At 37.4% G+C, this 18,592-nt stretch overlaps 3 protein-coding genes across 3 annotated transcripts; 1 reads left to right on the top strand and 2 right to left on the bottom strand.

The window, feature by feature from the left end:
• The first annotated feature begins 3,951 nt into the window (after positions 1-3,951).
• Positions 3,952-6,433, top strand: LOC116201628 (WUSCHEL-related homeobox 2-like). The gene is made up of 2 exons (XM_031532920.1): positions 3,952-4,660; positions 5,889-6,433. Exons 1-2 carry the CDS (start codon positions 4,300-4,302, stop codon positions 6,290-6,292), a joined length of 765 nt encoding a protein of 254 aa, XP_031388780.1. The 5' UTR covers positions 3,952-4,299; the 3' UTR covers positions 6,293-6,433.
• A 4,285-nt stretch (positions 6,434-10,718) lies between these two features.
• Positions 10,719-13,426, bottom strand: LOC116199644 (heat shock cognate 70 kDa protein 2-like). Its single transcript, XM_031530096.1, has 2 exons — positions 13,099-13,426; positions 10,719-12,663 (listed from the first exon to the last, which is right to left on the bottom strand). The coding sequence occupies exons 1-2, from the start codon at positions 13,310-13,312 to the stop codon at positions 10,928-10,930; spliced, it is 1,950 nt and encodes a 649-aa protein (XP_031385956.1). The 5' UTR covers positions 13,313-13,426; the 3' UTR covers positions 10,719-10,927.
• A 3,822-nt stretch (positions 13,427-17,248) lies between these two features.
• Positions 17,249-18,490, bottom strand: LOC116199097. The gene is made up of 3 exons (XM_031529394.1): positions 18,053-18,490; positions 17,765-17,927; positions 17,249-17,621 (listed from the first exon to the last, which is right to left on the bottom strand). Exons 1-3 carry the CDS (start codon positions 18,175-18,177, stop codon positions 17,484-17,486), a joined length of 426 nt encoding a protein of 141 aa, XP_031385254.1. The 5' UTR covers positions 18,178-18,490; the 3' UTR covers positions 17,249-17,483.
• Positions 18,491-18,592: the final 102 nt, after the last annotated feature.

The following is an 18,592-nucleotide window of genomic DNA, read 5'->3' as shown; positions in this document are numbered from 1 at the left end:
TTGAAGCTGGAGCCTTGTTTACAGGCCCAATCAAATTGATCCGACGGCCCATTTTACCAAACTCTAGTGGCATGCTTCTCTCTGATCGCTACTCTACTTCCCTTCGATAATAGAGTCTCCGACTAAGTGCGTATTGGATTTATAAAAAATTGAGTACCAAAATTTAATAAATTTAGCATTTAGATTGGAGACAAGCCGAAACGCTATATGGTCATTGGAAATTCTATATGGTATCGTAGTAGTTTCGCATATTTGTACTGTTTCTGTGAGTTCACATCACGCCAAGTCTAATGTCTCGTTGACAAAGGCAATCAAAATGCACTCGCGTTAGTCCGAGGGTGGAACTCTTGATCTCTTCAAATCTAAGCTAGAAATAATGCATGTCTCACAGTCAATTGTCCACTAAGCCTATAATTGATTAGACCCACCTTAAATCTAAAAGTTCGAGTTAATAGGTTGTTTTACCGAGGCCATAAATTCATGAATTGATCAACTCTTCGATATGAGATTTGACAATTACTCTTAACAGTCACTAAAAATTAATATCGGTCTTATTTTCTAACACATGTGGGTGTTGCATAAGTTATACATACGTGTGCTCCTCCTAATTATCAACATAAAAATCTTCCCAATTTAAAATCTCACTTATAATGATATAAGTTGGAATCCAATTCCATTTCACTCTAGCTGTTAGAGACAAAATATGTAACAGTATATGAGATAATTTATTATTAAAAAATTGATGTAATAATAGTTAGGAAAATTGGATATGAGAATTTATTATTAAATGGGAAAAAAAAATGTGTATGTATATATATGAATTTAAAAGTAGATGAAAATTTTATTAGTAATAATAATGGTTAGAAAAAAATTGATGTGAGAATTATTATTAGACGAGAGAAAAAGATTAAAAGGAATTACTGATTTTGTTGTTTAATCGAGGAAAGATTGGAGTGAAATAGAATTATATTCAGAAATCAATCACTGTGTAAATAGATGTATATGAAATTTTGAATTGAAAATTGGGAAGGTAAAGAATGGGACGCCATTGCCAAGCCAATCTGCGTCGAATCCGGTGTTGTTTGGGCTGAGGCTGTTGGAGTTTTTGGGCCGACCGAGGCGGCGCTCATAGTCATTCATTAGGTGTCGGCACCTGAAATATCTCTCCCCCCTCTGATCAATAATTAATAATGAATAAAATAAATAGAAACTACGGAAAACTTTTATTTACTTTTTATTTTTTACTCGCGTAATCATCATCATCGCTCGAGCTCTAACAGCTACCGGACGCGCGTGACAGTTACCCCCTTCATTTATGGGTAGTCTGCACCTCTCTCCGCCGACCACTTGACTCGTGTCCTTCACCCTCGAGAAACGGCGCGCGGATGCGGGAGTGTTATCTTTCCTTCTTTCTTTCTTTTTTCCTTTTTTTTTTTTAATGGGTGAAAGTGTCATCTTGGACAATGAGAAAATCTAACCAGTTAGCCGGAAGAGCATTACGTATATTTTCTATCAACTTGATTAATGCGTGCAAGCAAATAACCATCCAATCCAATTCTCCAAATTAACTGCGAAAGTATATTTCTTTTCAAAAATGCTAAATCTTCTTAAGTGCTACGCCTAAAAATTCCCATAATTTAGAATTCACTTACATTTATTGAATAGTCATTGAAAGATTTTAAGGTTGATTATTAGGAGAATATAATAACACTTCTTAAATTTTTTACCGAATTTATATGGCACATTGTGGTGTTCATCATTCTTGTACTTATATGTGCCCTTGAAAATCCGCTCTCAACAACAAATCTCGAGCATGCATTTTCTTTCTTACGGGACTTAGGCTTAACTACCTCAAGTTAGGCTTCCTCTTCCACACTTGGGCAAGGGGTTAATATGATTATATTATATTATAATTTCTATTATCTCAAATTACTAGCGAGGATCCACAATTTTATTTTTATTCATATTTTCTTATTTATGATTTCAATCGATCTATCGACTAGAAGCTCATCATAAGATCATATATATTTTTTTTCATCAAATGATAATTATTAGTCTCATCCAATTTGTTTATGATACATCTTGTGGTCTCTTGACTCTCTCGAGGGGGGAAAAAAAGAAGAAGAAGAAGATATTATATATATTTGTGAGGTCTGTTTCTAGCTAGGGCGCATGGTGGAATCAGTATAATGATCGAAGCATGAATGCAATGATAGTATAATTTCTGATTTGATATAAAGAGTTTGGGATCAATCATAACCACTGTTGCATGCAATTTTTCGTTTCAAGTTTCTCATATCATCCTGTAAAGCCAGCAATACTTATGTCTTTATTTATATATTTTTTAAAACTTGATTGACATTTGTATATGTCATCTTGATGCATTAGTGACCTTTTATATACTGTCTCTCTCCATGTTGAGAGCTTTTCATAACAACGAAAGTTACAATTAGTCAATAAATCTAGTTCTTCAGTAATTTACCAAAAAAATCTAGTTCTTCGGTATAATATTATTGCTCCACACAGAATCCAAGGCGTTTTGTTATCTGTGTAAGTGATGCAATATGTGTGATTAAGTGTACATAACCATATCACTAATTCCAAAATTAATATATAAAATTGTTATTATTGAATAAAATGAGAATATACTTATCAACGAGCTCGGACTCACGCATATAATGTGCCACTTCGAAACCTGATCAAATAACTAAAAGTCTTAAACCCAATCGATATATAAAATGGAGTTATGCATCTCATACATATAACCATTCGAGGAGCTGTCCTATATATGCAACAGAGAATGGACAAAATATAGTTAGAACTTGACCATATCTAGAAACATGACCACCTATATATGCATAGAGAGTTGAGTGATGAATTGAGCAAAATGTAAGTTATTAGCCCGAGAAAACATGCAATTGCAATGCAGAAACAAAACAGTTCCACCATTACCGAGACAGAGAGAACAGAGGATTGATGATGATGATGATCCATGGTAGATCTTTTTTTAATTTTCTGTGCAAGTGAGAATGGGGGATGGGGTGATGGGTGTCTATATTTGCTTTGTTTCTGAGACTCAGACTTCAATTTCCAAAGCCCTAACAATCCCTACTAACGTCATTAGGGCTCCCTCTCCCGCCAGCCTACATGCTAGAGCTAGCTAGCTATCTATAGCTGCCTAGTCCCTATGTATCTTACAACCCAATACTGCATGCCCGTCTTTTTCCTCCACAATTCGACACTTTCTTCCCTCGTTTTCCTCCTCACTTTTTTATAAAACCTATTCTATATATGTGTACATATATGTACGTACATGTGCATATGTGTGTAGCTTCATTTACCACCTATAAAATCTCTCTCGCGCCACTCATCAGATCAGCTTCTCTGTCATTCCCGAGATCAGAGATGACAATTAAGATCCAAATCCGCACCCACCTCATACAACCGGACCATCTCCATCCATCCATCCATCTCCCTCTCTCTCAGATTCTCTCTCTCTCTGTGGTCTATGTGTTGAAAATAGAATTAAATAAAATTTTAGAACGTTATTGATTAATCTTTCTTTGCTAAGACAAGGAACTTGTTAATTTATAATTGTTGTTGCTTTTCATAAAGAGTGATATGTTGTTTTCAAAAGCTATTATAACATATGTACGCTACCAAAATAATAGCAATTACAATATATAGGTAGAAGGCTTAATAACATAATCTGACTTGGTACAAAATTGTATTTCACCGGATGAAGAAGAAACTTGTGGACCAATTATTTGTGCCCATAAAATCATATATATAGGCTGAATGAGATATAATATCTGATGTATTATTCATCCAAGAAAAAAAAATATTTTTTGCATAGATTAACGGGGCGAATGTCAATATATATATATATATATGTTATATTAATAAATAACTAATGAATCAACATATATATATATATATATATATTTATTTATATATACGTTTGTGTGTGTAATAGCTCCCATATAGCTCATATCAGCCGCTGCCCGCCATGTTTTCAGAGATTTTCTGCACCAAAAACAATACGCATGTCCTCTCTTCCTCCCTCCCCCTACCTTTTGTTTGACTCTTCCCTCTTTCGCACTCCTCCGGTTTTAATGCATTTATTTATATATAACATACAATTAGTATATTATAATATTTATATATGTGTATAAAACGCCCAGTAATTTAACTTCAACTCAGCTATATATATATATATATATATATATGTATCATATATTATCATTTACAAAACCTGACCCCAAGGAGAGGTTTTTAGCGAGTTCTTGAAAAGTACATATGGAAAGTGGTACCTGCGGTTCTAATGAAGCTGGTGAACTGGGCGGTTCCAGCGGGGCAGCTGCGGCGGGGGCGTCACGGTGGAACCCGACTAAGGAGCAGATAGAGATACTCGAGGGGCTGTACAAGCAAGGGATAAGAACCCCGACGGCAGAGCAGATACAGCAGATAACGGGGAGGCTGAGGGCATACGGCCACATCGAGGGCAAGAACGTCTTTTACTGGTTCCAGAACCACAAGGCCCGCCAGCGCCAGAAGGAGAAACAGGAGAGCTTGGCCTTCCTCAGCCGCTACTTCCACCACCGCTCCGGCTCTGCTGCCGCGGCAGCTGTGGCGGCGTTTCCTTCCCCATGCCCTAACGGTATACATATACTAAGAATATATCTACCAACCACACATATACATCTGACAATTAAACACGATTCTCTTGCACATATGTACGTATATATGTTTGTTATATTTGTGCCAAACCCAAAAGCGAACTCTCGTCATGCTGTTTATTGGATGGTTCGAATTAACACTCATTAATCCGTATGATCAATAGCCTTGAGCTCCGGTCTATCATATTTTATGAAATAATTTTCTTTCTGATATTGAACCATGAATATTTCAACTTTTTGGACTATTTGTAAGCATGCAAATTAACATATTGAAAAATCGATCATTCGAGATGTGTATGTGTGTGTGCGCTTGATGTTACATGTCATTCTTAATAGTTGAATCCTATAGCTAGGTTGGAAAAGCTAGTAGCAAGTTATTTCGTGAATAAGTAACATATATAGTTTATAAGGTTTTGCATGCATGCACTTACATGCGATCTGCAACTTCCGTCATAAGGTCTTGACCTCAGGCCATAACTCTTGATGTGCAAAACGTGTAAATGTACATTTATACCTATACACACATAAACGTATGCATATACAAATATATTCAGAGCAAAATAAATTTTTATTCGAGGGTTTTTTATAAAATTATACAGTATTTTTCAAATTATTGATTAAAATTTATTCTTACTCTATATTAGTTGGTTCCTCGCCATCAGTAAGTAAGATAGTACTTGAGTGAATAGTAAGAAAGTACTTTTAATTGGTCATGAGGAACATCTCCCGGATATAGTTTGAATCTTCTTTTGCGTTTTCTGTTTGTGTACTAAGAGAATATTTTTCTGCCTTGTCCTTTTCGGTCCGGATTGCTTCGTTGTCTGACCCATATATCCAGATTTCCTTTCTGCACCACTACATGTCCATCGTTTTCTCAACTGCCATTGTCGCCTTCTTTGGCAAATATATTTACCTTTTTCAAAAAGCAACTTCATACAACAGTCCAATTGACTCGATTGGCACTAAAATCCGTGATTTTTGAACTGTTCTTTTAATAATTCTGAGTAAGTAACCGAATGTAGTATGTGCTTTTCTTCTTTTTACTTGAAATGTAAAATAAAAGCATGTAATATATATATATATATCCATGCATAAATATACGAAAACAATGCGGTCATCACTTTCATATGTGTGACGATGAGCAAGTAGAAGCAAAATAATTATATGATCAGTATGGGAGAAGGTTTAACATTGTGGTGATTTTTGCAGTTATATGTGGACCATGCTACATGCCTCCCAGTGAACTAGGTTTCTACCAGATACACCAGAAAGTTCTTATCCCTTGCGGTTATAAGAGGAGACAAAGATCCGACTATGGCGAAAGCTTCGACCCGCGCAGTCAGAAACCTCACAACTATCCAAACTTGCAGAACCAATGCAGTGAATTCACGAAGCGAGAAGAAAGCAATATTGGGATGTCCAGTGACTGTGATCATGACATGACGCTCAGAACACTGGATCTCTTTCCACTGCATCCGACCGGCATTGTAGATGGAAACGCAAGGGAAACCCTGGATGTGCCTGCCGGTTCTTCCGAGGTTCTGGAAGATTCCAATGAGCAGCAGAACCTGGTTTACATTGATTTCTTCTCGGGGAACAAAAATTGCTGTTAATGATGATTAGAAGATACTGATGACTAACTTGAATACGATGGAGAGTACTGTAACTGCGTGTTGACTCCATTGGTTTGGTAGGGTTCTTATGTTTTCCCTTTTTTTCTTTCCGTCTCTGCAGTATGTTACGTTCTCTACTATATTAACAACGAACCAAGAGGTCTCTCCGTGCCTATATATATATATATATATATATATATATAATATTTGTGATTATAAGGGGAGTATGTATTCGGTGAATATTACTCACTCACTCAAACTGTCTATAAGTGGGAATATGTGGGATTATTGTGGCTCAATTGACTGAGAGATCACTGTGCGGGAATACTTCGCCAAGGTGGATATTTACGTGATTGAACCAACTGTTCTAATGAAAAAACGTGACACTACCCCAACTGTCAGATAAATGGAAAAATCCTACTACTAAAAACACTTCATTTATATTGAAAAATTATCTACAATAACATTCCAAAAATTAATAGACTATTTCTAGCTTTTTTTTTTTTTTTTTTTTTACGTTTATCTGGTTCCAGCGGAATTGTTTTGCTTTTACTACCCTTTAGTAGAAGACAGCAGAGGAGACAAACGTACAAGAGAGAAGAAGAAAATCATAGCCTTTCTCAATTACATTCTCACAAATGAACGTAAGAAAGAGAGAATATGACCACTAAAGCAACTTTTCTACTTCATTCTTTTAATTGATTATATCACGATTGGATTTATGGAATATAATTAATCTGATTTCTACAGTTTCATTTTGGATTTTGATTCTTATATATAACATAACTAAAGATGCAGACATTGAATTAGATCATCCGCTAATTTTATCTCGAGAAGAAAGTAATCTGTTAATAGAACTAGGAAATCAAGCAATGATGCGGTAACTCTCTTCTAGCAAGAATAATATGATGAGTTTCGGGGGATCTTTTATTTTTAATGTATACAGACGACATAAAAATGTCATGGTATGATTTAGAGTATCTTCAATTTGTTTCATTGAGAAAATTTGGTTCCATCTATATGAGAAACTTATATAAGTGCAATTATGTTAGCTTTATTTATGAGTTTATTGATACTCAACTCATGATCAAGGACTCGGGATGCGTGCTTCAATATCTAAATATAATTAATCTACTGATGAAGGATGAGAAATAGATAATGGTTGCAATATAATGATTTATTATGACCAAGGCCAAAGAGAGTCCTCCAATTCGGCGAGAACTAGATAACCGGGAAAAAAAAAAGAAAAAGAAAAAAAGCTAGAGTTATTTCTCTAATTTTTTAATATTATTGTAAGATAGTTTCTCAGTATGTAATAAGTGTTTTTGATAGTATTATTTATTCATTTATTAGATACACAAGGCAAATGTCACATGTTTTCATTGCAACAATTGGTCCAACACAGGAAGCATTCACCTTGGCCCCGCACCATAATACCTCTAATTAATCACTTATTTGCATTCTAATTGGATATTATCCATAGGTAATAGAAGTCTAAGTAAAGGAACATGTAGCTAGTTCCACCGACAAAAATAGAATTGACTTTTTGACTTTTAGGTGAAAGTGTGTACCAAGTACACTGCACTCGCTTTCTCCCTCATATTTGTCCTTCGCCAATTCTCTACCCGGTCTAAGTTGATTGCCTTCTTGGGCTGGCCATAAAAAATAGCAGACCAAGGCAAGAAACGCTGCGTGGTGGGCTCATCGGCACCGGGGCCCATGTCTAACAATTTTATGAAATTAGTAGGTTACAATTCAACCGGCACAAACGTTTCTTGGCTTGATCATTCCACTCCGACGAAAAGGGTAGAGCTATATTGTGACACTTACCTTAGTTATTGATTCAACTAGGTGCAAGCCCATGTATTGTGAAGATGTGCAAAAAAAATAATAATAAATGAGAAAGTTAATTTATTTGATATTTTTGAAGAAACTTTAATTTATGGAGAAATTTTTTAAAGATTATTTTTAATATTTATTTGTTGACTGGGAAAATAATATTTTTTCAATAAAATATTAAATTTTTATTAGTGAATTAAGATTTTTTTATTTTCCAATATAATATAATTAAGTGATCATAATTATGTTATTGATATAATTAATGAATTAGGCAGCCAAAAAGACAATTAACTATGAGTTGAGCGTTGTAAAATCTAATTTATGTGGCACAATCACGTCCCGCTTCTCCACTTGTTTTTCAGTCACTTAGGACCTGTTTGGTTTCACGATCAGATTTTAAAATCATGATTTTAATTTTAACTCTACCCACTACATAACAAAAACACACGTTTCCAAGTCAAATTTATAATATCATCTCATTTGTCTTTTTCCACATTCAAAATCAAAATTAAAATCAAAGTTACTTTAATTTTGAAATCAAACGGCCCTTATAAACTTTGTCACCCATATTGCACATCTATTTTTAAAAAAAAATCTGATAATATAAGTATAATTTCATAAGGGCTTCTTTCTTCTATTTCTTATGGGAAGTGAACCAAGTGGAGGGGCGCATGCATATCGCTGCCTTGATGGACCAGAACATACAATACATAGGTATAACAACGCAAAAGGTTCGTATGTGATCAATTACATGATAACCACAAAATTAAGATCGAGCCATCCTACCACACAGAGTCCCCTGAGCTTGGAAATCATTACACATGTATTGATCTTGGAAATAATCATTACTCATGTATTGATCGATTCAAATTTAAGATGACGATAGCATGCTTTTATATATAAATTTCTTAACACCAACACCACCAGCACGGTAGTCTAGTGGTTAAACTCTAAGCACTCCACTTGAATATTACGAGTTTGAATCTTACTGAGAGCGTAGAACTTGCCATTATGTGGGTGTATTATTGAGTGGCGGTATCCGACCCATAATATTTGATCCAATGAGTCTTGAACTTAATCCATTAGTGTGTTAGTGGGACTGCGATGATCAAGTTGAGCTAAAAGTCTCAACGAACTACGACGAAAGGAATATCCCGTGAAGATTAGATTCTCTTAGTTAGGTAACCATAGCAGGCTAATAAGTTGATCTAATCTTTCTATTTAGCAATATATATATATATATATAAAAGTTTCTTAACAGATCAATTTTTGCTAAGAAATTTTGTTACCACCTACGATTAATGAAATACATATATGTCTTTTGCTTTGGCAATTAACCAATTCAAAATCGATCAGTTCATTGAAACACGAGATATCGTGGCCGCGATAGTTATATCCATCCTCTCACAAAATGAATGATGGGATAAAGCAATCCATCAGAATTAATTATTATCCTTATCCACGCGCCATTGCGGGTTGACAGGCAGTGTCCCATCCCAACTCTCATGTGTCCATTGAAAAGGACAACGGAGATGTCAAAATTGCCCCCCCTTTTTTTGGTGAAATATAGTCGACTAAGTAACGACAAATGCTCTCTGATGACTTGCCCAAAAAGAAAAGAAGTGCTCTCTCATGGCCTCGTGGGAAGGAATAATCGATTTCGGGTATCTTATATTTTTTAGGATAAATTCTATACTATAAGGGATAAATTTTAAGATTTTGAAATTGAACCCTATATGTTGAATCATGAAATCAGAACTTACTCGAAACTTGTATTATATCATAAGTTTCGAGTATCATGTTGGAACCTATAAATTTTTTTATCGCTAAATCAAATGAAAAATGTAATATACATAATCAGTAATCGCGCAAAATAGAATATCAACTAAATTTAAATTAATCCACAACGATAAAAAATAATATCTCATCAATCCATCGAAAAAATTAAACATTCATTATACGATCTCACGCAACAAAGTGTCTCTGTTCTGATTCTTAAAGGAGACAGTAACTTTACTACTTTTTTTTTTAATAAATAATCGGTTCCTAGTACTCTGTAGGCAGGAACTGAAATCGAAACCGGAACCAGAATCGATTTTCACTGGTTCCCGATTTTAATACTCACAACCTACCATATTTTCAATACGAGCTACCCGATCTCTATCCTAACAAGTAGATTTCAACTGATTTCAAATATATTCAGTACCCGTGCACACTCCTACCCGTGGCCCAGGCCCACGTTTAGCAATTTCGGAGATTATTTAAGGTACAGGAGATTCTGCACCCACAGTTCTGGCCCTGAAGTTGCTGCGTGTCCTAAGAAAATTCAAAATAGATTGTGCTCCTGCAGAAAAGCCCCTCCTCGGCCAACCTACGTTTTATCTCCAATCCATACTTTGATGGCATACCGATGTTTTCAAACCCAACCCAACCGGACCCGGCCCGTTTGTTTGTTGACCTCATATCACACACTTTTTTTTTCTTTTTCTTTTTTGTTAATCACGAAGGAACCCTTAAAGCATAAATTTTTCCTCAGGTACGTCAATGTAGTAAGAGAAACGACACCTGAATAATAAAATAAACAACAGAAGATGAAACATCTCGTCAAATTTGAAAACGTTATGGAAAAGGCCTTCTTTTTCATTCCTCAGCGGAGCTGAACATAGATAGCCATAACGGACCCAATCTACATCAAAAATATATCAGGAAATGAGAAGTTCGCATGATTACATAATAGAAAACTAAAATCCCACCATCTTCTTCTCCCTCCAGAGGTCATAGCCAATCAAAACACACTTAATCCACCTCCTCAATCTTAGGACCCGCACCGCTGCTTCCACCGCCGGCGGGGCCATCTTCATCCATAGCTCCACCCATATCACCGCCACTTCCCTGGTACATCTTGGCGATGATCGGGTTACAGATGCTTTCCAGCTCCTTCATCTTGTCCTCAAACTCATCAGCTTCCGCCAGCTGGTTTCCATCTAGCCACTGGATGGCCCCCTCGATGGTATCCTCGATCTTCTTCTTATCGTCTGCAGGGAGCTTGGAAGCAATCTTCTCGTCCTTGATGGTGTTCCTCATATTGTAGGCATAGTTCTCCAGTGCGTTCTTGGCATCGATCTTCTTCTTATGCTCCTCATCTTCAGCCTTGTACTTCTCTGCCTCCTGGACCATATTCTCGATCTCCTCCTTGGAGAGCCTGCCCTTGTCGTTGGTGATGGTAATTTTGTTCTTCTGGCCAGTGGTTTTGTCCTCGGCAGAGACATTAAGAATGCCATTTGCATCTATGTCGAAGCACACGTTGATCTGAGGAACTCCCCTTGGAGCAGGAGGAATGCCCGAGAGCTCAAACTTGCCCAGCAAGTTGTTGTCACGCGTCCTCGCCCTCTCACCTTCATAGACCTGGATCAGCACTCCAGGCTGATTGTCGGAGTAGGTCGAGAAGACCTGCTCCTTCTTGGTCGGAATAGTTGTGTTCCTGGGAATAAGGACCGTCATCACCCCACCAGCAGTCTCCAACCCGAGAGATAGAGGAGTGACATCAAGCAACAGAAGGTCCTGCACCTTCTCATTGCCCTCGCCACTCAAAATCGCTGCCTGAACAGCAGCTCCATAAGCAACGGCCTCATCAGGATTGATGCTCTTGCACAGCTCCTTCCCGTTGAAGAAGTCCTGCAGCAGTTGCTGAACCTTGGGAATCCTGGTCGACCCACCGACAAGAACTACATCGTGGACGGTGCTCTTGTCCATCTTAGAATCCCTCAGACATTTCTCGACCGGCTCCATGCACTTTCTGAACAAGTCCATGTTCAACTCCTCAAATCGGGCGCGGGTAATGGTTGTGTAGAAGTCAATCCCCTCGTAGAGGGAATCAATCTCGATGGTGGTCTGGGCGGTGGAAGAGAGTGTCCTCTTGGCCCTCTCACAAGCGGTTCGCAGTCTCCTCAGAGCTCTCGGGTTTCCGCTGATGTCCTTCTTGTGCTTCCTCTTGAACTCCTGGACAAAGTGGTTCACCATCCTGTTGTCGAAATCCTCCCCTCCCAAGTGGGTATCACCAGCGGTGGCTTTCACTTCAAAGATACCCTCTTCAATGGTAAGAAGAGAGACATCAAAGGTCCCACCTCCGAGATCAAAGATCAACACATTCTTCTCCCCCGAGCTGGTCGCCTTCTTATCAAGGCCATAGGCAATAGCAGCAGCAGTGGGCTCATTGATGATACGCATAACATTGAGCCCAGCAATCACGCCAGCATCCTTGGTTGCTTGACGCTGAGAGTCATTGAAGTAAGCAGGGACCGTGACAACTGCATTCTTCACGTTCGTTCCGAGATAGGCCTCGGCAATCTCACGCATCTTCGTCAACACCATGGAGGAGATCTCCTCAGCAGCGAATTGCTTCTCCTCACCTTTGTAGGTTACAACAATCATGGGTTTGTCGCCGGGGCCAGCAATGACCTTGAACGGCCACAATTTCATGTCGCCTTGAACGGATGGATCGGTGAATCTCCGACCAATCAAACGCTTGGCATCTGCAATTGTTCGAATGGAACACATCAGCAAATTGTTCTCTAGATGGTCGAAATTTGAAGATTTACCTCTGGACATCATATTTTATGACGTAAAAACATACAAACTTAGCAATTGAGAGAAATTCAGGGGAAATTTGACAACTTTTGTACGGATTCTCAGCAAATAAATCATACAAACCTCAGCTATCACAGTTATAAAACTGCTGCTGCTACACGTTTATTCGTCCTATGCTCTTGCGGAAGCTATAATCAAGCGAAACAAGATTAAAAAAAAAAAAACTAATGCTCTGTTTTGTGCTCACATAGCGCCCATAGCCATCAAATACAGAACCTAGACTAGATTGCAGAGGCGACAGGCAAGAACACTCGAAAGCAGCAAAAACACAGGCACAGCATCGATGAGGAGAGACTGATTAAACTCGACCGGAGACTCACCGAAAACTGTGTTGGTTGGATTCATCGCCACCTGGTTCTTGGCTGCGTCACCGATCAAACGCTCGGTGTCGGTGAACGCCACATATGACGGCGTAGTCCTGTTCCCCTGGTCGTTGGCTATGATCTCAACGCGATCATGCTGCCAGACACCGACGCAAGAGTACGTCGTCCCCAAGTCAATCCCGATCGCCGGGCCATCTCCTTTCCCAGCCATCGTCGGATCAAAATCAAAGAATCTGTCGGTAACAAGAGGGAAATTGCACAGAGAAAGGTAAAGAAGCAGAGCAGCAAATTTCTACAGAGCCTCGGTTGATAGAATGAGGAAGGCAGTGGAGAAGGAAGCAGGTTATAAAGGGCGGGGTCTGATTACTGGAAGGTTCTGGGGGAAACGAAAGCCGTTGGATGGGTGAATCGGACGGCTGGAGATGGGCTTGCGTAACGGGCGGAGTCGGCCCCCGCGCCAAACAGCGTCGTATATTATTGCTTCACTTATCTTTCCCGCTCTAGGACGTTCGAGAATTTTCTCTGGGGGTTGCGGGAGGGTGACACGTGGAGCGCGTGGCCGACACGGGTCTGCGGCTGCAGGGAATAGGGGATTCCTTGCTTCGGTCCGTTTGGTCGCTTGACGGTGGAATGCTCTTTGCTCTGATTGGCTGTGGGATTCTATTCCGGGTTCCAATTGGAAAAGCTATTACGCACGCCATTGTAGCATATGGAACACGTACGTAAAAAAAAAAAAAAGAAAAAAAAAGAGTGTATTATATAATCTAATATTGATAGATATTTTTATATTTATGTCAACGTTACTTTTTTATTTGGAATATCCTAACATTGCTGTTTTTATTTCATCAACTATTTCTTAGGGTTAGATTATGACATCAAATTAGTAATATTGGAATATCTCGGATAAAAAATCGACATTGTGATAAATTTAAAAATATTTATCAACGTTAAATTATACGGTACAATATAAAACAAAAAACAAAAAAAAAACAAAAGGAAGAACATGTAACCTATAACATGCTCCAAAGTGGCAATTGTACATTGTACCGCTCCTTTGCACGGCCACGTCAGGATATTGTATAGGCATCGTGTAAAAAGATTGGGCACCAATTGGAAAAGTCATTGCACATCCCCATTTCCCCATCAGGGAAAATATGTTCCAAAATGTAATTGTACCGCCCTTTTGCACCGTCACATCATCGTATTGTATCGGTAACAGTTAAAAATGATTGGTAGGCGATTTTATAAAAAAAATCACGAAAAAGTGCTCAAATTCATTAAAAGTAATCTCACACGTATGTTACATTTGAAAATACCGAAGTAAACATAATTGGTTAAATAAGCTCTAGCTGCACAGGAGTGGGTCTTCTTTTGCTCAAAATTGTTCAAAGATACAAATTTCAGCTTTACAGATTGTATGATTTGCAATTTTTCACTTTATCTGCATAAAACAACACAATTTGCTTTAATATCACTATTTAGCACAAATTCTTTTTTCCAATTCAAACATAACGTCATCTCTGTGTAGAAAATTATATTATTCTAGGTCCCAATGTGCACCCAGGGAGCGAGTGGGGACTTTTTCCCCACTCCCTATTTTTTTACTTTGATTTTTCATTTTTTTTTAAAACCCTCCCATTTTTCCCATATTTTCAAATCCAGCCTAAAGAATATAAAAATTCAATCGATTCATTATTACAAATGATCATATCGTTATAGTTTAATAACTTATTTCTAAAATATATATTTTTTTTAAAATTCCAATAACTTTATAAAATTATTCTTTTTTATTTTTTTAATCTAACCCGAAAATGGTATAAGATAATATGGTCGACCAATTAAGCCAAATAATTCGATCGTTATAGTAAGACCGCTTATTTAAAAAAAAAATCCCTCGCCCGCGTCCATTTTTATTTTAAAATGTTAGCATAAATTTTGTGTTAGAAGTATTATATATACACAAATTTTTTTCCCAAATTTTAGGTTGCGAGTATAAAACATTTTCTTTCTCCCATGTATCTTTTTTTTTAAAAAAAAATTCCTTCTTTTTGTCCAGTATTTTTAAATATGGATCAACAAGCTAATGGTATATCTCGATTGACTAGTCAAGTCAAACAATCCGATCATTATATATGATTAGAAGCAAATTGTGGAAGCAAACCTCTATCATTTATAATTAAATAGAACGTCATATTATCCGCCAATATGATAGACAAGTTTTTCTCGATTACTATAGGATTTTACATCGAGCGACTTGAATAAGGTATTAGGTAATTCGATTGACCTTTTATGCCAAATAATCCGATTATATAGTCAAACCACTTATTTCAAAAAAGTAATCCGAACTTTTGTTTAGAAAATTCAAAAGAAATTCCACATTAGAAATACTACATATACAAATTAGAATATATGCAATTTTTTTTTAAGTTTTAGGTTGCGAATGAGGAACTATTCCCTTTTCCTACATGTCCTCTCTTCCCCTCCCCCCTCTTTCTATCCAATTTTTTTAAATCCGGTCTGATAAGGTCGTAGTGCAACCCGATTAACTCATCAAGTCAAATGATTCAATCTTTATAATTGGGTCAATTATTTTAAAAAAATATTTTCCTTTTTTATCTAGATTTATTCCTATTATATGCAAGTTTTCCCTTTTTTTTGAGAGTACTATATATAAAATAATATCATATATGGAAGCGAATCTTTATCGTTCACAAGTAAATATAAAGTCAAGTTTTTCGATTACAAGCTTTTCTATTTTTTTTCCTTGATTACTATAGAATTTGACGCTACGAGTTTTATTTTATTCTCTCTATTTATTTTACCATTTTCTAAGGAGTTATATGTATACCCTTTTTTTCTTTAAAAATTTTCATTCTCAGACATAAACTTCTTCCTCTACATTATATCTTTTGTAAAGAAGTATACTAATTACTCACATACCTTTTAAATTACAAGTAATATTTTTTTTATCGCTTATCCATACAATAAGACCTATAAACATTCTAAATATATTATTTTAAGATATTATATTCATATATAAACAAACGGATAAAAATAATAATAATTTTTTAATATTACATTTATCTATCAAATTATTTATTTGAGGGAACTTTTGTACCCGTGGCGAAGTTCGGACACCTTCCGTGTAATGGAAAATTGATGTAACACCCCCACATGTGCGGGAACAAGAAGCGGCCAAATGCAGCTGCTACTTCTATCTGAAGAACTACCCAAGATAATTATCCTTCTTGCATGTTCTAACACATTTTTTAAAATATTTAATTTTTGCTTATTCAACCACTACAAAAAAAATAATCTAGCAGAAACTTTTCCTTTTTTTTTTTGTTCTTACCAAATCTAGCATGGACTTTCTCTTATAAGTGTGCAAGAATGTCCAAACAATGCAACTGTGCTGCCTCATAAATAAAAATAAAGTAAAAACCTGCCATTTTGTTTTTCAACTTTTGCCTTAAAACTGATTTTCTTCACGATCCATTATTGACAAATCACCTGGACCTTATATCACATCGATCTATGGGCTAAGGCCCATACAAAAAAAATTGTGCTGTTATGGGCCTTCATAGCGCAGCTAGATGAGGCCCAGCATCCATTCTCCATATTCACGAGAAAAATGGTGCTGTTATGGGCCTCCATTTATTGTGGCCCAAAGTAGACCATGCTAGTATCATTTTCCCTCCAAGCCACCTCGGAGTTGGACCCTCATCAAGCACGGATTACAGTCACTATATCCCGATACAGCACCTTCTTTCCTCTTTTTTTTTTTTTTTTTTTGGTGTTTCAATTAAAAGAGAAACCCAAGTAAAGAAAGAGAGTGTAATGCAGTAATACACGATCTCACTTGTCAATAAAACAACAAAAACTTTAAAATAATATAATCATTAGTTAATTTTAATAAATTATTACTTGATTTGTATATTAAGAATTATCATATTGAGATCTTTCGTAATAAGAAAAATTATTCGTATATAAATAGGAAAAGAGAACAATGAATATCTTGACAAAATTAACATAAAAAATAAGCTGCAAATATAATAAACAAACGCCCGTGTAACGTTATGAGATGAATGCTACTGCAAAAAGAACCCCCTTCTCCCATGTCTCGAAACATTAGGTTGGATTAATAGAATTAAATCCAGAATATAGTAAATTTCTCGCTATGTAATTTGACTATATCGTGTATGTATATGGCTTCCATAATTATTGAGTTATCAGAAAAACCTAGAAAAATAAAAAAGACCTCTTATAAGTTGTAACCCCGCGGAGTCGCGGATGGAGTCTATGCATGTCGAGACAACATTCATTACATTACATGCCATCGTTATTTATTATTGGCATCATCATGCATATAATCAACGTACAATCTAGTCTTGTTTGGGCGGTTGAACAAAGCTTCCCATCCGAATCACGATCCCGTCGAGATCACGGACGTACCCGACTTTCTGACCCCATTCCTTCATCTCCGGCTGGCTCACCGGCACCGCTCCACTCTCCACAGCCCTCTGCTCTCGTGCCAATCCGTCCGAACAAATAAAGCAACAAGGGAAGAATTAATTCACAGTAATAGCCAGACAATCTTCTACTCTAGTTGATGTGAAACGAAAATGATGAGAAACAATCTCAGGATCATGTGGCAGTACTGAACCTTATAAGCCACATCAACATCCCGATAGTCGAAGCAAACCTCGACCTGCTGCCTCTCACAGCTCGATTCCGGCGGCTTAACCGTTCCGGTCCGACCATCGGTCTCGTACTGATGGATTGGCGTAAACGCTATCGTAGTCTGTCCAGTCTCTAGCTCGCCCCACCTACATCAGTACATGCATGAATCCAGATGAATCTGAGGAATCCATTAATTGAATAGTAACTACACACACACACACACACACACACACACACACACACCAAGTACGTGCTATATAGATTATTTCACCTGCGAGACTCGTCGAGGCGACGGACGCTGTAGCCGAAGGCCTTGGAGTAGAAAGATATGGATTTCGCGACATCCTTAACGTAGACCACCGTGTAGGCGAAAGCCGGAGTGAGATTCGAAGCCATCGTCTATAAATCCTTTGCTATATATATTCCGGGATGATCCTCTTGATGGTCCTCTGGTGTCTTCTTCAGTCGTCTCTCCTTTCAGCCTAAAGAGTCCATCGGCGATCGGAGTGCTCGGGCTGGGATTTATTTTCGGTCTTCTGGTTTGCGATGGACTTATCAGACAACACGTGTTCACTATCCCTGGAAGGCAGAACGAGACGTGGAACCATTCCAATGTTCCTTAGCTGAAGTTTATCATTTCCCCTTTTTCCTTCTAAAAATAGAACGAGTCTGCAATTTTACCGATCGAAGCTAATTCTCGTTCCAAGTTAAACTCTTCTAGTCGAAGAACTCAATTTGTAACCATCGACGTGGTCAGGACGGTTTTTTTTTTTTTGGGGGGGGGGGGGGGGGGGGGGGGGGGGCGCATGGG

Source organism: Punica granatum, chromosome 3, assembly GCF_007655135.1.
Source record: "Punica granatum isolate Tunisia-2019 chromosome 3, ASM765513v2, whole genome shotgun sequence".
Classification (NCBI taxonomy): domain Eukaryota; kingdom Viridiplantae; phylum Streptophyta; class Magnoliopsida; order Myrtales; family Lythraceae; genus Punica; species Punica granatum.
This window is presented reverse-complemented; position numbering and strand designations above follow the sequence as displayed.